A 19,418-nucleotide genomic window follows, 5' to 3' on the forward strand; every position below is an offset into this window, starting at 1 on the left:
CGCCGGGCTGCAGAAGTCAGCGACATGAAGTCCCAAAATCTTTCAGCCATGAGCCCAAAGACCTCCAGGTGTCTGCTCTTTATTTTTTTTATCTCACTCCAAAGTATTAAGGTAGACTAGAAATTATGTTAATTTTGACAGTAATGTATCCCTTTTCTTGTGGGGCTCAGATTCTTTAGATAGAAGTAGAGGGGGCTCCAGGGAAAGAGGTTGGGGTCCAGCCTGAATAATCAAACAGCTACTGGACATATGGACACAAGTTTTGGATACACATTCAAAGCTTCCAGATGTTGAATCATGATTTTGATGACCTCTTGTCTTTTGCTCTTGCACCCCTGTGATGTTTACATTTTAGGTTGTCTAGAGCGGTGGTACTCAACTGGTGGGTCGGGACCCAAAAGTGGGTCACGAATCTGTGCCTGGAAAATAAAGTTCTGTCAAACAGTTTATGGAGAGCTTTTTAAAACATGCTTGTTTCATTCTGTATTTTTTTATCCTATCTTGTTTTGGACCGTTGTGGTCCAAACCTCCACTTTCCTTTCATTAAATAAATCTCTGATTTGTTAAGAAATCTCAGTAATTTGGAGGAGTTAGTGGTGGGTCTAGAGAAATGTCTCACCATGGACTGGATTGCCATGAAACCTGGCTCTGGCCTTCATTCCTCTCTCAGGTTTAACTGGAATATCTTTTGTAATTCCTTTACATCCCACTTTTCCCCGGGGATTCATTAAACGCTTCAGATTCTGATTCTGATGTAGCACTATCACAAAGTCAAGAGTGTACCTTACCTTTCCTTCCACTGAGGAGGACATGTTGTAAGTGAAGCTGCTTTGTCGACAGTGTTGCAGAATTTAAAACAATGTAATGTTGCTTTGAAGGAAACCCGGATCAGGATCACAGAAAGGCCTTGGCACAGTGAGATTGTGCTCCATTATTTTGTCTTTACCTCCAAAACTGACATCCACAGCAGAGTCATCTGTACTTTTATGCAAATGTTGGATCGCTAACCAAAACTAATAAGATGAACACTGCAAACATTACACCCAGTAAGCATAAACATGTTAGCATTTAGCTAACTGAGGTCCCTCCATGTAGTATGGAATAAAACCTCACAGACACACAGAGTCTTTAAAGGTCACATATTATGTCAAATACACTTTACCATGTTTTTCTAACACTAACATGTGACCCTAGTCTGTTTACAAACCCCCCAATGATGAGAAAAGTCCATCCTCTCTGTCTTTTGCCTGCTCCACTTTTCAGAAAATGTGTGTTCAAAAGAGTGTAAAGTGCAGTTTATATTTCTTGTGCAGAGCTTTGAATTACAATGTAATTATTTTTTTACGCTCTTATCTTTATGTTGCGCTTCTATTTTTACTTTTTTGGTCAAGCTGACTCTGGGGAGAAATGCACCAAAGATTCCTATGTACCTGTCCTGTACCTTTAATATGAATTTAATCTAATCATGTCTTTGAGCTTTATGTTCTTGTAAAATATTTTCAGTGAAGTAAATAACGTGTGTTCCTCTCAACTGAGGACTGGTTTCATGACAGCACATTCTGTACCTTACATTGAAAGTGAACTGAGGACCTCTAAAGTCTGAAGCTGGTAATACAAGCTGGAATGCAGATAACAGCCTGCACTTAAAGAAGTTCATCAAGGTAGAGCAGAAATGTAAGGAATGAAGAGAGACATTTTGATGTGCGAATGGAGAAGATGCCTTTTTTTTTTTTGCAACAAAGTGAAAACACTTTCTCACCTGAGTCGGAGCTTTGGATTTGGACTGCTTTGCCATCACTGTACGGAAAGAAACCAATGAAATATGATGTTAGAATAAATAAAATAACCCTAAAAATCACAAGAAACAATCAGAACTCCAACTGCTTATAGAAACAAGTTAAGGTTACGTTGCTGTAAAATATGAAGATGACAGAGAGAGAGCAGTCCTGATCTTTGGTCCTGTTGTGACCACGTGTTATTGCTTTGACATTCGGTTGCCATGACGCTGCAAACCCATGCTGTCACATTGTCAGCTTTATATCATATGATTAGGCTCACTTTTCCAGAGTGTGGTATGACACTAAAGTGTAGTTTTGCATTCTTTATTAGAGGAAAGGTATGCCTGTGCAAGTCCAAAAATAAACATGTTTTTATTGTTCTATTGAGAATAAACGAGCCATTGTATCCTCTCACATGGCTTGAAGGACGACTAAACGGTAATCAGAACAGCTCAGACCACAGAATGAGAGTCAGAGCCAACACGAGCTGGCCTGGCAGTCTCTGGAAAATGTGGAAAACTTCAGACTTGGAAAGGAAACGACTTACAATTACCGGACTTTGGGGGGGAAAAAAATAGTGTTCTTTTTTAGTGAAACCGACTCAGACTTCAAGTTCAATCTTTAAGCAGCAGTAACGTGTTTGTAAGCCTATCAGAGGCCTCCAGACGTCCACAGAGAGAGGGGGTGTGTGAGGGCCCACCTACCTGCCAGGTATCTCTCCAGGGAGGGCGAGGAGCTCTGGTTCCAGCTGTAACAGCAGAAGAAGAAGAGCCAGACCAGAAGCGTGGCCAGGACCAGGAGAAGGACCCAGAGGAGCCTGGCCGCAGCCGGGTTTGTGATGGCCCAGACTGTCAGGATATCCATGCTGAAATGCTTTTCTCGTCAAGTCTTGCTTCCCAGAGAGTGAGGCTGCAGCGTGAATGGGCTGCAGTGGAGCCGGTTTGCGTCCTCTCTACAGCGGCAGGAAGAAGGAGCAACGGCAACCCACAGATGGATACCAGCTGTTCCAGAAGCAGCCCGGCTCAGACCTCAGCCCACGTCAGCTCTCAGTGTGTGTGTAAAAAGCATGTGTCTCTCTGCCTGCCTGTGTGTGTGTGTGTGTGTGTGGTGTGTTTTACTGGCTCGTGGAAAAGTGTGAGTGTGTGTGCACAGAGGGAGAACACTTTTTGAGGAGTGGCTAGTACACCCGTCAGCCCCTCCCAGGCTGAACATCAGAAGGATTCCTGACATGGACCAGACAGCTGTAAGACCAGAAAGAAAGAAAACAAACACCTGGGGCACTTTCCCCTCTTTCCCTGAACACCTGACAGCAGTTATCCGGGGTAATAACAGAGGCAGAGATGTCTGATAACACATAACAGTGAATGCCTGTCATTTCTTCACAGTCATTAGCAGAGTGACAAAGATTTTTTTTTTTTTTTTTAAATGTCACCAATGGCTGCACGCTACAGTAACAATGCATTAGTGTGTACTGAAGACTGGTCCAACTGCAATATTACACAAGTCAAATATTTGCAGACAGAGTTGCAGACTTTATACAGTCAATATTAAAAACACAGGTGTGGTTAAAGATTTACTGAATGACCTACTGTAACAGACAAGCAGACAGGGGCCTCCTCAAAGTGGGACTGAGGCATGAGTTATGTCTTGTGAGTTTGTCATGGCAGGATTTTCCATCCATTTGATCGCCATAGAAACATCATTCCCCCGACATCAAAGTACGCACGTCTCTTTTGTCCAGGCTGGTTGCATGCTGTGTGTCTCTTTCCCCTCTTATGTGTTAATGTACACCAACGTTTACATTGCTCAAACACTGCAAACATTAAAGGTTAAGACGCTGAAGGAAACGTCCAGGCTGAGACGGATGTGAAATGTTGCAACAAAAATGAGTCAACTGTGCCATCTAGTGGTCAAATATGAACATCAACAGGAGACACACATTTGTCTTGTGAAGGAAACAATGTTTAATACTGAGTCATGATATTTTTGGTTGTATAATTTCTTTCACAGTCACCTCAGAATCAAAGTAACACCTGATGACATAAATGTTCTGATGGAGATGAAATAGTCCACTTCATACAAATAATACTCGAGTAATGCAGAGTTAAAGCCGGCTGCTCGCCCTTGGATACTTTATGTCTAGCTGTTAGTTAAATAATTATATTAGATTAAATAAATAAATTCATAAATAAATAGATAAAGAGTCTAAAATAATGGAGTCATGTGCAATCTCGTCTTGTTGCTGATTTGCTTTTCAGTAGAATCCGGAGTCTTGAGCGGCCCAGTTGGGAGTCTGAAAGAAGAGAGCACAAAGAAAAAACATTTGAAAAGGTGTTGCACTAAAAAGCTCAAAACGCTTCCAGAGATTTGTTCTAAAATTAGAAACCCTCAGTATGAAACACCAGTCAGCTTCTCCTGCTGTGAGTGATTGACAGGACTAAAAGTAAGGCTGTAGATAGAGACGGCGTCAAGGGGAACGCCTGGAAAACGTCACATCCGTTCCACGCTGGGGGGACAAACCACTGGACACGATGCTGAAGAGCTGCTGTGTGCCCTTCTAAACGGCTCCTGTCTTTTTGTTTCATCCTCTGAGCTGTACGGTACATGTGGAGGTAGGAGGAGGATCGTTGTTGGCGTCTCAAAAATAACAAATAAAAATTACAGTACTGACAAAGACAGCGAGTGGTTTCCATGGTTGCTACTTCATCTTTCTGCTTTTTGGCAGATTTGTAAACCGACGATGTGCATACTGCCACCTGCTGTATCAAAGTGTACTCTGCTACGGAACGATGTTACGAAAGTGAACGCAGACCAGCGAGGGGTGGGGGGGGAAGCCTGACACACCAAGGAGATTTTCGGCCATCGGTCCTAGTTTGACCATCGGTGAGCGGTAGTCGCCCTAGTTTTTGGCTCTGTCGTTACCCATCTGCCTTTTTTTAGCTGATTCGACATGTTGAATCAGCGTCAGCGGTCAGTGAGAAGAATCTCTCTGATTGGCTGACACAGGTTCAGGAAAGCCTCTTGAGCATGCTGCTGTAGTATTCATGCTTTCACCCATTAATGCGGTTTCTCCTTATTTGTCGCCTCCCCCTCTTCTTTTCTTTTTCCACTAAAAGACCAAGAACTAACAACGGCAGCGCCATTTTCAACTTCTTATCAGACATTATTCTCCATTAGTAAACTACCTATAATACGAGTGGTGACCGACAGCGGTGTGAAAATGGTCTTCATCTATCATAACAACGGTCTACCACCCCCTGCTGGCATGGAGAGTTATTTCCTCTCTCACATCTGTTGGTTGCATACGTGGTGGTTGGCCATCGGCTGTAGTCTTTGCGGTGTGTTCTAGTGCAACTTTTTGGCCAAGATGTGCCACAGGCGGCCTTCGTCGCCACTAGGTCTTTGCAGTCTTAGAATTCTAGCGTAAAAAAAATAAAAAAATGTCTTCAACTAAGTTGGTTATATTGGGACAGTAAATACCTCATTCCTGTTGCTGTGAGCCACTTTCTTTTCAATGTTCATTGCCAACATTTGGCTCCGGAAGGACAGACTCTTGGTCTTCTCGATAACTTGCTGGTACGGAGAAACTGCGTTGTTTCCCATCACCACATGACCCTGAAATTAATCCACAAAAACTGAATAAAAAACAGACTTTATAAAGTATTACAGAATCCCAAAAAACACTAAAAAAAAATTCAATCATTGGATGTTTTCAGTCTTACAAGAGAAAAATAAACAGACAGGTATATTCATGGTCTTGTCAGGGATGTTTATGCATTCTAAGTGATTTGAAGCTCGTCTGACTGGAGCTGGATGAGTGAGTGTGGAGCCTCACCAGCTTGGAGTCGATCTTGGCATCCAGTCTGGCGTTACGGATGAGGTTGACGATCCACCTCTCCGCCTCCTCAGGCGTCATGTTGAGCTTGTCTGCCAGCATGCTGAGTGGAGAGAGTGAAGGAGGAGGGGGCGTTTTAGTGAAGAATATATCCTTTTGGATGGCAAATCAAAGTCTTAAAGTTCCCTTTTTTAACACTTGACTGAGATATACTTAAAAATCTGAAGGAACGTGAATAACATCTAAAGATTTGAGAGCGCTGGGAAGTCAAATGACTGCGGAAATCAATCATCCGACTTCACAAGTTGAAAGATTCTTTCATCATTTATTTTTCTCTCGTGTTGTACAGCGCTGCACACTCTGTTCCTAACAACCTTGACAACTTCAAAAAAGGCTCGTACCTGATGCTGATACACTGATGAATCCGACAAAAGGTCTCGAAGATGAAGAGACGAGCGTTCTCAATGAAATCCTCGAGGCAGGCGACCAAGAAGAAATCATTCACAAGAACCTGAAGGGGGGAAAAAAGAGTGTGAACATTTGAGCATGGCTCACTTTATACACGTACAGTAAGAAACATTCACATAAGGAAGAGAACAGGAAAAAAGGACAACATGTTCCTCAAGTTGTTCTAGCCTCTCTGTCAGCACATTTTCCACTATATGCGATTCTTTTAAAAACACAAGTGATGAAATAACAGGGCTATGTTTCCACATGAGAGTTGTGGCTATAATTTCAGACCCTCAACATGTTCAACTGGCATGAAATGTATACTTTAAGTTCACTACGTTACATAATAACACCACACAACAACCACAAATAACGTGCTGGAAATGATTGTGTTCTGGAAAAAATTTCACTTGCTGAAGTTTTGAAACCCACATACATTAAAATGTCCTGCTCCAAACTCTGCACGCTCACATTGAACAGAGTTTATAAGAAAGCCCTGCAGCTGGAGTTACAGCCTCTTTAACACAATAATGAATTTAAAAACCCCAAGATTTATTTGCACCCTTGCTAGTCGGCACCAGAATTACCAGTTACCATCACTAACCCTAACCCTCATATATTATAACCAAGCTGTAACACAACTGCCCACCAGTCGGGGCGGTAGCCAAAACAGTTTCCACCAAGCAGTCCGGATTGGTTCAGTACAGTTCGATAAGATAAACCCTGATCTTGCTTGTGTTTCCACAGCAGACCTCACCCTTATTTGGTAAGCGGAGTGTAAACCAGATGGAGATAGCTGTGTCAGCTCTGTAATAATGTGACATCATAGCAGCCCAACACAGTGTAGCCCTGCTATTAATTAAGTTAAACGTTCAAGACACAGTAACAAAGGGACACTTTAGGGTCGGATCGATACCTTTGGCACCCTAACAGAAGGGTACCAAAAAAGTAGGACGGTACGGATCAGTTATTTTGGTAACATTCCCAACTTTTGACAATGGAAACGCCAATGGGAATGGTACCAAACAGAACCGAACCGGGCCGCTTGGTGGAAACGCAGCTATAGACTGGCTGGAGCTCCGGCTAACGGCCGTCCTCTGCTGGCTCTACTACCTGGATGCAAACAAGCAAAGTGAACAGATAGCATCTCATAAGAGCCGCACGTCTGGGAGTATTTAGATCAAGAAGACTGAGATTAAAATGTATGCAGGCTTTGTCATATTAAAATAGCAAATTAACCGAAGCAATGCGTAACTAACCACATATAGGAGAGGCATGTTAACGTTAACCTGCAAGAAGAACTGAAGGCCGGTGATGCTAGCACTGCTAACGTTAGCCACACTCCGCAAACCAAATTACATCGTTTACCTGCAGAGCATTTTCAACTTTGAATGTTTTCTTAAAGTTTTCTTAACTTTAAACTTGTCGGTTAGATTGAATTTAATTTTTTGAGTGTGACGGCCTTCAAAATGAGTCACCTAGAATTTATTGCCACACAACATTCCTCCATCTTTATCGCCAAGCTCGTGCTACAGAAACATGGAACTTGCCAGTCGCTGAACATGACTGCATAATGAAGCAGTCACCTAAACTTGAGCCTCGCAGAGTGTTCTTCGGCAGGAGATTATATTTCAACGTCTCTATCTGTGGTTTTAAAGCGACCATCAAATGGGATGTTTGGCCACCTCAAGTCTCGGGAAGAGCTTAAAATGTATGAATATATTAATGTCTGGAGTTTTGAAAGAAGATGTGGCACCATTATTTCACAAGTGGGTGTCATTATGTAAGAAATCCAATTATCCAACGAGCACTTTGCTGTGGTGTGGTGAACACTAACTCTGTAAATACTCCGTTTAGAAATGCAATCAGTACTTTTTCATCTCATGACGGAGGAATCTCAAAGGTCCATATCTGACATCTCACATCAATCAAAAAGTTCACTTCCCACAAGAGAAGATCTCATTAATATATAAGAGCAAAACAAATCATCCTGAGAGGATGTTTTTACAGCAATTAAGAGGAGAAATGATCTCTAGAGGGAAGATTCAACAAAAACATGTGATTCTTATTTCCCCTGAGCATTCAAAGTCAGCAGAATAAAAGACAACAGAGTGACTTCATGAACCCTCTTCTCTCTGCTGTCATTGTGCTCACACTCCGTATCTGACGGGATAGTTGAGGCTTTTGCAATCACTGCATAATTTATACAAGAGGGGAGAAAAAAAGCCAATTGATGAGAGTGCTCAACGAACGCGCAAAGTGGTCCCCGAACACAGCTACAAAACCCGCAGTCAAGGGTTTCTAAAGAGGAGGCGACAGAGCTCCGAATCTGACAGCTGTTCCGCTTTGGAAAATCAAACTGAATAAAAAGTTAAAGCCAGCAAATCAGGCCAGACATGGATTTGCTGGGGCTGAATAGCAGCAAAGTTAAAAGAGAGGGACTCAGGAGATCAGAGCACCATAACTAAGAGAAGCTTCATATTAGCCCTCAGTCCCAGGAGACGGCTCACTTTAATGGGGGAGATTTAGGTTTGAGCAGCGTGACAAACACACGCTGTCAAGCAGGAGAAGAAACTTGAGGAAGCTAAACCGTACCGCCTCGCACTCCCTCAGCTTCTTCTGGGCGCTGTCGAAGTCGAAGTTCACGTACAGACACTCCACAAACTCTGTGATCGGGTCCTTGTATGTGTACGACTCCTGCAGTGGAGAGACACACACAGAGTCATTCATGTGTGACTGAATCCCGGAGACTGATTAGATCAAATTCATTCTGCCAACATTCAGTGACCTTACCTGTTGAATGACCTTCACCAAGTCCTTGAGCACTTGCCTGCGCTTCCGCACGTCTTTGTTGGTGATGACTGCGGTTGTGAGGTACCGCAGCATGTGTGGGCACATCGTCTGAATGGCATTTAGGTACCTGAAAAACACGGGCAGCACACAGCCGTCAGCGGATGCCGACGCAACAATCGAAAATTCACTCGGCTATTTTACTTTAAAAAATAACTTTTGTTAGACATTTGTTAACACACCAAGTTTAAAAAAAAAAACATTCATGTTCGGAAAATGTCATTAGCAATACAACAGCAGGACGACCTTCAAACTAATGAGGACTCTATTCAGTATTCAATATGAGCGCTGGATGAAGCGCCAGCAGGCAAAAAGTTCTTTGATCTGTTGAAAAACCCAGACAGAGACTCACTGAGGCTGATAGAGGAAGAGCTCGATGATGTTGTCTCTGCCTTTTGGATGGTTGAAGAACACAAAGAGGGACCAGTGGATGAGCCAGGTCCTCTGCTGGAGCGACTGGAGAGGAGAGCTCACAGACTGAAGGGGCGGGAAAAAGTTACAAAATCAGTCAGTGATCTTGGTTTTGGACATTTCTTCAAAGAGCTCACAGTCCTGTAACTGTTTCGAAAAACCTTCTTCACTTACATTGTTATCAATAGTCTCTCTCAGTCGAGTCAGATCCTCCATGGCTGCCTCCCAGTTCTGCATGAGGATCTCAGAGGCCAGCTTCCCCCACAGAGAGCTCAAGGCGTTCCTGTCTGTGGAGGGAACCTGAGCAGAGCGACAAGTTCTTGATGTAAGGAAGACGGCCCTCTCTTCTGTGATTCATGAGAATGTTTGACTGTTTTAAGGTTTTTCTTACCAGGACGCGGAAGAAGTAGAGGTACTCTGCAGCCCCAGAGTAGTTACCGCACTCGTACTGGAATTTGGCGTACCTGTACAGAGTGTCCAGGTATTCCTGACGAAACTGAGAAATAAGAAACACGATGTATAAACTTAAAGAGGACATGTTATCCCTCCCTCTTCCACCTTTTCAAACAGTCCCCCTGTGGTCTTAATGAAACATCTGTGCTGTGCTTTGGTCAAAATATAACATGAATCAAGCACCAGAGGAGGTTTGTGACCCTGAATAAACCAGCTCTCTCAGAACGCTCCGTTTTGGTGTGTGTGTCTCTTTAAATGCAATGAGCCCCCCTCTGAGTTTTCCCGGTAGACATCACTCCTCTGTAGCGAGAATAAAAATGGCGGACCTGCGCAAAAGTTTTGCTCTAGGCTGGGGGTGGAGTCCACGGATGGAGATACCAGGGGAGGGGATTTTGTTTTTTTTTACCAGAATCCCACTGTGACATCACAAGGAGAGCACATTTGAAACAGAGCATTTTTCTCTGTGTTGTAAGACTTATGCAGACCTCAAACAAAGGACTGGATGGGTTTATTTCACATTTTGTGGGTCAGTAGACACTCAGGTTATCCAAATATATGTTCAGAAACACTGTACAAGTGGATTTTTCATAATATGTCCCCTTTAAATTACATAATAGTGATCATCTACAAACTGAATAAAACCATACAGTCATACAGGGGTTTAGTTTGACCTTTAATTTCTTACCTCTAATGAATCTGGTAAAAGCTCATTAGATAAATCACAACAGAATACATTGAAATGAATTTGGCTTTAAAGCGTGCATAAACCTGGATACAGTCACACAAGCAGTCCACTGTTTTTCAAGAAGCGAGCACCTCTGCCTTAGAAAGCTAATTGAAGCTTTGAGGCTGACAGAATGCGGATCATTAAGGAAAGAGACACTTTCTTGCCACAGCTTTCACCTTTTAAGACAGAACAAAGCCCGTCTCTTTTTTCCACACCGACACTATCCTCCTCTCAGATCAATGCAAAACGATGTGAACAATCTTTTATGAACAGATGCATCAAAACAAAAGCAAATAATCCGCACATTATAAACTCAGACATTCAAACAGAAATGACATTCATAAACACTACGAGGAGATACTTTGATCAGTGGGGGGAATAGTGGGCACTTTGGTGGGTGTTGTTGGATGATTGGATGATTTCGATAACAGCCCTGGTGGCTAACAGTGGCAGCCTGTTGTTATGGAAACCACATCTTCCTCTAAATATGAAATTGCGGTGCACTTTTTGAACAATAAGAAAATGATGTGTAGACACCATTAAACCACTCAAAACTTACATTGTGTTTCTCCGACAGATAGTCGAACAGCATCCTCCCATCTCTGATGAAAAAAACAAAAAAACCAGATCAATAATCTGAAGACGAGCCATCATTAGTCAGCAGACATATTCTCTCAAGTACTGCAGTACTGTTAGTCCTATACAGTGGTGAGAGGGATCATCCCCCACGGTTTGGGCCACACATGAAACATGGTGTAAAATAAATGTTCTGCCACTAAATCCCTGCAGAGTCTCAGTGAAAAGAAGGAGACCCTCTGTATGAATAGGAAGACAATACATTTCAGTCTTCTAACATTTATGTTCACTGAAGTTTTTCAAAATTTTCACACAGAAACGGGTCGTAAAGTGTTGATATATCAAAGTGTATGGTGACTTTGTTTCAAACGCTGCTTTGACGTTTCTCCGTTTCTTCTCATGTGTTTGTGTTTATCATGCAGGGATCAGCTGGTGGCTGCGTGTGACAACAACCAGTAGCTAATGTTAGTAACGTAATGCACACACATCTGCTAAATGAAGGGTGTGTGTGCGTGTGTGTTACATGTTCAACATCGACAAAGCTCATACAAGAAAAAAAGATTACAACAAAGAGATTTCTGTAGATTAAAGCGAAGTTCATGGAAAGAGTTCTTTGTTTTGTTTGTAAAGTTGTTTTATATAACAATCTGTTGTACTCACATTAAAAAAAAACACTTTCTAAATAAATAAAAGGAGTTCAGCTTTATCTGACTGCTTGTGTCATTATTACTGGAATTGCAACAATGTGTAGCCAAGAATAAAATCAAGATGTAACACAATCCAGGAGACTCATTTTGAGCTGTATTGATGTTAAAATGCAAAGTTTGAGTCGTGTCAGCTGAGGAGAAGAAAAGTGATATCATAAATATCTTCATGATATCTTTTAAATATCTCTATCGGCTCAAGCTAAAGGGAGATAGGGCCTTTTCAGTAAAAGCCCCTAAACTGTGGAACAGCCTCCCTCATTCAATCAGGTCTGCACCCTCTGTTGACTCTTTTAAGTCCTGTCTCAAGACATACTTTTATATTTTAGCATTTGAGTCCCCTGGTCCTAAATAGACCTTTTCTTTCAGGTTCCTTTGTTGCTTTCTTTTTTTTTTTTTTATATATATATATATATATATATATATATATATATATATATATATATATATTATTATTATTATATATATATTTTTTTCTCTCTTGTGGACAATGTGATCTGAATTTGTTTTTTCTTTTTTTTTTAAATGCTTTGTACAGCACTTTGGTCAGCTGTAGCTGTTTTTAAATGTGCTTTATAAATAAATTTGACTATGACTTTTTTATGCCCATCTGAAAAAATCGTTTCGATCCATGATAAAAATCTGTGATCTGATCCGAACCGTGTTGTCAGTTGCCCCACTAGTGCCACAGTGAGCGTACACTAAACCAAGTATTTGACAGTGATGATTTTTTAATTGTTTTTTACATTTCTTTGTTCTGACCTCGTGGACTGCATTTGTCGGGTGGTCTCGGGATCCTCAAACATCTTGACGATTGGCTCCGTCTCTGACTGGAGCTGCTTCAGTTGGGCCACAACCGAAGTTCTCTTCTCCCTCAGAGCTGAAACATCAGAGGTCCTCATATTAACAGAATGTGATTACATGAGGGTTGTTGACGCCTACATACAGACATTCAGAAAAGCAGCTGACCTCAATAACTAAACATTCATTTAAAAGGTTAAAATTAATAAACACCTAAAGAAAAAGGTTTTATGACAACAATTTATTGGTGTGTAGCTCAGAGGTACGGAGGAAATAAGAGGTTCATGACGCTTGATCCCATAGTGTCTATGGTTCGGGTAGAACTATTCCTACTGTGCATGTTCGCCTCTCTCTTCAACTACGCATGTTTTATTATTCAATTATATACTCCTGAGTTTTCTACACAGAATTAGAGACTGATGCAAAGTAGGACGAGAATGAGATCTCTGTTGCACAGCGAGGGCGCAGAGTGGAGGAGCACAATCTTAAAACGTGCACGGACAGCTGGGTTTGCTTACAACACATGCCAATTGAAAGAAACACATACCTCCATTATCACAGTTAGCATGAAGGAACAGCTTCTTTTGCTGCTATGTCAGGCAGATAAAATCGTTTCAAAATGGTTATATTCTGACTAAATGTTTGATGCATGTCTTAATCCCGATCACTATATTCAGCATCCATGTAAACACTGAAGTCTTAATCTCCAATCAGAATGGTTTGGATCGGATTTGGGAAATGGTGCCTATGTAAACATTACTTAAAGGATTTCCTGCTGAAGGCAGCAGACTGAAACGTTGCTAATACATGTTTGCTTGCAAGTTAAACAGAGAGCAGGAGTTTACTTTTAACTTTTTGATGGACATATTGCTCTCCTATATGTTTATGGGCGGCTTGGCCAAATGTTTACAGTCATTGGACACCGTGTATCGCTGTGCGTTGAGACTTTTGAATGGTTGTAGACGCTTCACTCATCACTGTGAGCTGTACACTAACTCAGATTGGCCATCTTTGAACGTGCGCAGGCATATACACTGGCTGAAGCTTATTTATAAAGCTCTTCTTGGTTTGGTGCCTTCTTACTTATGTTCATACCTTCAAAGAACCAGAAGCCACTATGCCTTGTGTTCCTGTGATGTCTTTAAACTGTCTGTGCCTCGTGTCCGCACGGAGCTCGGGAAAATAGCATTTAGTTTTGCTGCTCCAACCGCATGGAACTTTCTCTAAAATGAATTGAAAATGGCGGCTCTCATTTCGCTTGAAGCCTTTGGCTCAATCTTAAAAGATAAAATATGCGAGACAATTGGACAGTGCCCGTGTTTCTGAATTGTAATCAGTGATCAAGATTCTGCACTTTATCTGTAAATCAATTTGCATATTGTAAATCGTTGTTCTCTCCTAACTTATTGTTTGTAAACTGTCTCTTTATCATGTAATGCTTTTTATGACGTGTGCTGCTGCCTTCTTGGCCAGGTCACCCTTGTGAAAGAGATCCTGATCTCAATGGGTTATTTATCTGGTTAAATAAAGGTTAAATAAAATAAAATAAAATCCTACGCACCTGTCTTCTAAAATGGATGTGTGAAGGTTTTTCTATTTTGCATATATTTGTTAACACAGCAAGTGTGTTGCCTGGGTTCTCATGATGGTTCTTATAATGGTTCTTATGATGGTTCTTGTGATGGTCGGGTTATATATGTCTGTTGGGTATCGTGCACTTTGGGTTCTTTTCTGTTTAATTATATTTAATTATTTTTAGTAGTTTGCATTTGTTATGTTCTTGCTGTTGTTTATGTTCTTCTGTGTTTGGTTTAGTTTGGTTAGTTCTTGATTTTGCTGTTTGTCAAAGCACTTTGTTTTTAAAAGGTGCTATAGAAATAAAGTTATTATTATTATTATTATTATTATTATTATTATTATTATTAAAATACATGACTGAGTCCCTGTTTACTTGCTTATTATATTTACCATCTTCAATGCTGAACAGATACTTTATAAAGCAATGCATAACAACACATTAAACTGAGTGCTTCTCTCTTACAATGTGGGATTTCCTTGTCGGCGTACAGGTTCTTGTACACATCCATGGCGAAGTCCACCATGTTGGTCTCACTGAGCAGGTCCAGCTTCCCCTGAAGAAGTTCCTTCTCATTGTAGATCTGTCGAGAATCAAAGAAAGATTAAATAGTTTTTGCTTTGTTTTTTTTTGTTTTTGCTTTGTTTTTTTTTGTTTTTGCTTTGTTTTTTTTGTTGTTGTTGTTTCCTGTCAAAGTGTCTTTGAGTATTTAGAAAAGGGTTCGTTTTAATAATTTATTATTATTATTATTATTATTACCACGTTAACAACACAGTCAAATGTACTAATAAATAATAATAATAATAATAATAATACATTTAATTTGTAACGCATTTTACAAATGTGACAGACTAAGAAAGTTCAATAACATCTGCCCAGGTGTAACCAAGGCATGAATGCATCTCTTATCACTGTAGTAACTAAATACTAATACAACAACAACAACAACAACAACAACAACAACAACAACAACAACAACAAGGTAGTTATCAATGCCCTAAATACGTCTTTATTCATGATAAGCGTTGACATAAGTAGACTATGACTAACTTCTAACATAATAGAAATGAGAGAAAATATAAATAAATATAAATAAATATAAATAAATATAAATAAATTCAAGGTTTCCTGCCAGCTGACGAGCTTCTCTGACATGACTGCGAAGTTGGCCTGCTAGTCATCTGAGTCCAATCGGTGCAAGAAACAACCGTGTTTTACGATATAAATGCCCAAAAATAAACATGAATATCACAGCGAGAAGTAATATAGTACAAGATTTCACGTACTCCTTTCACTGACAAGAATTCCAAAAGAGGGAAAACCAAATGCCGGTCCAGAAAATGTGCTATTTTGGTTGTCAAATCGTAGTCTGCCATCTTTGCTGGCTTCTTCTTCTTCTTCTTCTGATGTGTTTCCGGCAGTGTAGATACATTGGTGCACATTGCTGCCTCTCTCAGGCCATCCTTTGTAATGCTTTAACATCTTCAATTTTAGACAATTAATCTTCTTGAGAACATAACGAGTCTGTGTCTGGTGCTCAGAGGTCACTGATGTAAAGTTTGACACAGCTGCTTTGGAAAAACTTGAAACTAGTTTTTCCAAGTTTTCAGAATGACTGTCCAACATAATTTCACACATTAAGAAAAATATCACTTATCATCAACATGCAAGATGCTGTGAGACTGAAAAGTGAGCATGCCATTGTCATCAGAATGAAAAGTTATGACATTGTGGACAGGACAGGACAGGACAGGACAAAGCAGGGCAAGACAAGACAAGACAAGACAGGACAAGACAGGACAAGACAAGACAAGACAGGACAGGACAGGGCAAGACAGGACAGGACAGGACAGGACAGGACAGGACAGGACAGGGCAAGACAAGACAGGACAAGACAAGACAGGACAAGACAAGTCAGGGCAAGACAAGACAAGACAAGACAGGACAAGACAAGACAAGGCAAGACAGGACAAGACAAGACAAGACAAGACAAGACAAGACAAGACAGGACAAGACAGGACAGGACAGGGCAAGACAGGACAGGACAGGACAGGACAGGACAGGACAGGACAGGACAGGGCAAGACAAGACAGGACAAGACAAGACAGGACAAGACAAGTCAGGGCAAGACAAGACAAGACAAGACAGGACAAGACAAGACAAGGCAAGACAGGACAAGACAAGACAAGACAAGACAAGGCAAGACAGGACAAGACAAGACAAGACAAGACAAGACAAGACAGGACAGGACAGGACAGGACAGGAAAGGAAAGGACAGGGCAAATCGAGACAGGACAAGACAAGACAAGACAAGACAGGACAAGACAAGACAAGACAAGACAGGACAGGACAAGACAGGACAAGACAAGACAAGACAAGACAAGACAAGACAGGAAAGGACAGGGCAAATCGAGACAGGACAAGACAAGACAGGACAAGACAGGACAAGACAAGACAAGACAAGACAAGACAAGACAGGACAAGACAAGACAAGACAAGACAAGACAAGACAAGACAAGACAGGACAGGACAGGACAGGACAGGGCAAGACAAGACAAGACAAGACAGGACAGGACAGGACAGGACAGGAAAGGACAGGGCAAATCGAGACAGGACAAGACAAGACAAGACAAAACAGGGCAAGACAAGACAAGACAAGACAGGACAAGACAGGACAAGACAAGACAAGACAAGACAAGACAGGACAGGACAGGACAGGACAGGACAAGACAAGACAAGACAAGACAGGACAAGACAGGAAAGGACAGGGCAAATCGAGACAGGACAAGACAAGACAAGACAGGACAGGACAAGACAAGACAAGACAAGACAAGACAAGACAAGACAGGACAGGACAAGACAGGACAAGACAAGACAAGACAGGACAGGACAAGACAAGACAGGACAAGACAGAAACAGTATTTAAATGTCTTCTGACCCAGCCCATTAAGTGGAATTTTTATTCTTTGATTGAGTAACTATTTTGGAAAAAAGTAGCCCGACATCAAAGTACGAAATCTAAATTGCTCTGAAAATGTCATTTCGCTTCAGCCCAATGAATTTGTGATTGATATGAGAGCTCAAACTGTGGATTGTAAACGTTATACAGATTTAGATTTTTGATCCCTGTAGCTATAGCTCCTCACTGGAAACGTGACGCACAAAATATTTTTGTCTTGGCATACAGGCAAACATTAACCACAGGCTGAGAATACATCAGGAAGCATTTGTCGGGTTGTTATTATTTCTTTGTTCAGAGAGGCATGTCACATCCAAGCTCCAGAAATGGCGTTTAAATTAAAGACTCAAAATATTCTCGTTCAGACATATGGACAGAAGTGGACTCTGTGGACACGTGACCAAGATAAATGAGAGTCTGCTGTTTTATTGACCTCCTTGAGGTCGGACGTGGGACTGCTTGGACAGGTAGCATCTGTGACCACAGCATGGGAGTGTGATCAGAGATGTGAGATGGAGCTCTGTGAGGAAGCGAAAGCACTCCTCCTCAGCCTGCAAGGGATGGCACCAGTTGGAACTAGCTCTGATCACAAAGTCAATAGTCACAGAGAAAGATCTATTTTGTTTACAGATGCAGTCTTGGATGTGTCCTGAGTCTAATTTTTTTAACGAGCAAATGAGGAGGAATGATCGAATACCTTTAAGTCACTGTGGCCGCTGGGAAACCAAACGCAAGGGAGAGATAGGAGATGTTCAAGGCTTAAATGAAGGTTTAATGATAATCCAGAGAGCTGTGCCACAAGCAAAGCTGATACATCTTCAAGTGCAACACAAATGAGAGTGCAATCATAGACCTGAGTTATCAGAGTTGGAACTTGATGGGGAAAAGACTGAAAGGCAGGGTTGGTAATTTTCAAAAACTAGCATTATTTTGATAGTAGCATTCCTTCAGTGCTCCGTCTGCAACCACCCCCTCCCCTCTGTGCTCCCTCAAAAGCCACGCCCCCTCACTTACATGCACGAGCGTCACTGGTCCAGAAGCGGACCTCAGCCATAAGACATAAACTCTGTCATCGGTAACGCGCTTGTGAGTGCGGGCTAGTGCACACAAGGAGTGGAGAACGAGCAGGGAGACAGGGAGGCGCCTGATTGGTTCATCAGATTGGAACCTCGTGGCAGACAAGTTTTTACAGGCTTACAAACTGCTACAGATGACTGATTTTCTTTGTTCCTTTTTCAGAGAACATGAGTTATTAATTTCTGTCAGGACCTGAAGACAATTTCAACCAAAATCTGAAAAAGTGGATCTGGAGGAAATTACCAACCCTTCCTTTAATTGCCTTCCTTTATGAGTCGCCAGAGTGAGAAGAGCAATTGTTTTTGTTTTTTTTGTGAAACATGAAATGTCAGCTCCAATGATAACGTGCCAAACCAGTCAACACACAAAAGAGAGCAGAAGAAAGCACATGATGTTGGTGTAATAACCTGCCTCTAATCATCCTTAAGTTCAAGAATCAAAGACCAAGATATACTTTGATATGTAGTGCAAGAGAAAAGTGATACACACTCTCCCTGATACTGCTGCTCAATGGCAAGCGGTGCAAGATTGTCGTCGCTTTGAGATTTAAAAAGGGGTAGTAACTCAAAAAAAAAAGTCTGCATATTGTAACTTTTTCAAAACTGCACTCTCATCACTTTGCACCTCTCTCTGCTTACTCAAAGGCTGCAGTCGAGCGTAGCCATTTTCATCAGGTTTTGAATAGCTAGGCAATGAATCCCCACATGAAATCTCCATGAGGGACCTTACTCGTGCCTTACACACACACACACGCACACACACACATATGCACACGCACACACATCAGTTTAAGAAATGTCATTTTTGCTGGCACATATCCACAACCTCCTTCTTTCTGCACTCTCTTTTTCTCTCTCTCTGTCCATCCTCGAGGCCATGACACACACACACACACACTCACACACACACACACACACACACACAGATATAAACACACACACACACACACACACACACACACACACACACACACACACACACACACACACACACACACACACACACACACACACAGATATAAACACACACACACACACACACACACACACACACACACACACACACACACACACACACACACACACACACACACACACACACACAGACACACACATCCCGGAGAGAGAGACGCCTGGCTGCCTTCCACTGCCACTTCTTTTTATGAGAACAAGAGCCAGCTGGATGTGCAGCGCTTTTGAGGAGAAGCCAAGGATTTAATAA

General features: G+C 41.6%; 2 protein-coding genes across 3 annotated transcripts in view; both read right to left on the reverse strand.

Annotated features, from left to right (window-relative positions):
• The window catches only part of pleca (plectin a), a 110,035-nt gene extending 107,290 nt beyond the window's left edge, over nucleotides 1–2,745 (reverse strand). For both annotated transcript variants that reach the window (XM_065947854.1, XM_065947853.1), the window contains exons 1-2: nucleotides 2,483–2,745; nucleotides 1,760–1,797 (exon numbers count right to left, since the gene is read on the reverse strand). In XM_065947854.1, coding sequence (XP_065803926.1) covers nucleotides 1,760–1,797; nucleotides 2,483–2,642 — 198 coding nt within the window. In that variant the 5' untranslated portion in view covers nucleotides 2,643–2,745. The remainder of the gene's footprint in view (nucleotides 1–1,759; nucleotides 1,798–2,482) is intronic.
• A 973-nt stretch (nucleotides 2,746–3,718) lies between these two features.
• On the reverse strand, nucleotides 3,719–15,563 carry eif3eb (eukaryotic translation initiation factor 3, subunit E, b). The gene is made up of 13 exons (XM_020652408.3): nucleotides 15,448–15,563; nucleotides 14,627–14,744; nucleotides 12,547–12,664; nucleotides 11,064–11,106; nucleotides 9,716–9,820; nucleotides 9,499–9,624; nucleotides 9,266–9,390; nucleotides 8,857–8,983; nucleotides 8,659–8,760; nucleotides 6,015–6,124; nucleotides 5,614–5,716; nucleotides 5,259–5,393; nucleotides 3,719–4,071 (listed from the first exon to the last, which is right to left on the reverse strand). Exons 1-13 carry the CDS (start codon nucleotides 15,535–15,537, stop codon nucleotides 4,033–4,035), a joined length of 1,341 nt encoding a protein of 446 aa, XP_020508064.1. The 5' UTR covers nucleotides 15,538–15,563; the 3' UTR covers nucleotides 3,719–4,032.
• Nucleotides 15,564–19,418: the final 3,855 nt, after the last annotated feature.

Source organism: Labrus bergylta, chromosome 19 (assembly GCF_963930695.1).
Source record: "Labrus bergylta chromosome 19, fLabBer1.1, whole genome shotgun sequence".
Classification (NCBI taxonomy): Eukaryota; Metazoa; Chordata; class Actinopteri; order Labriformes; family Labridae; genus Labrus; species Labrus bergylta.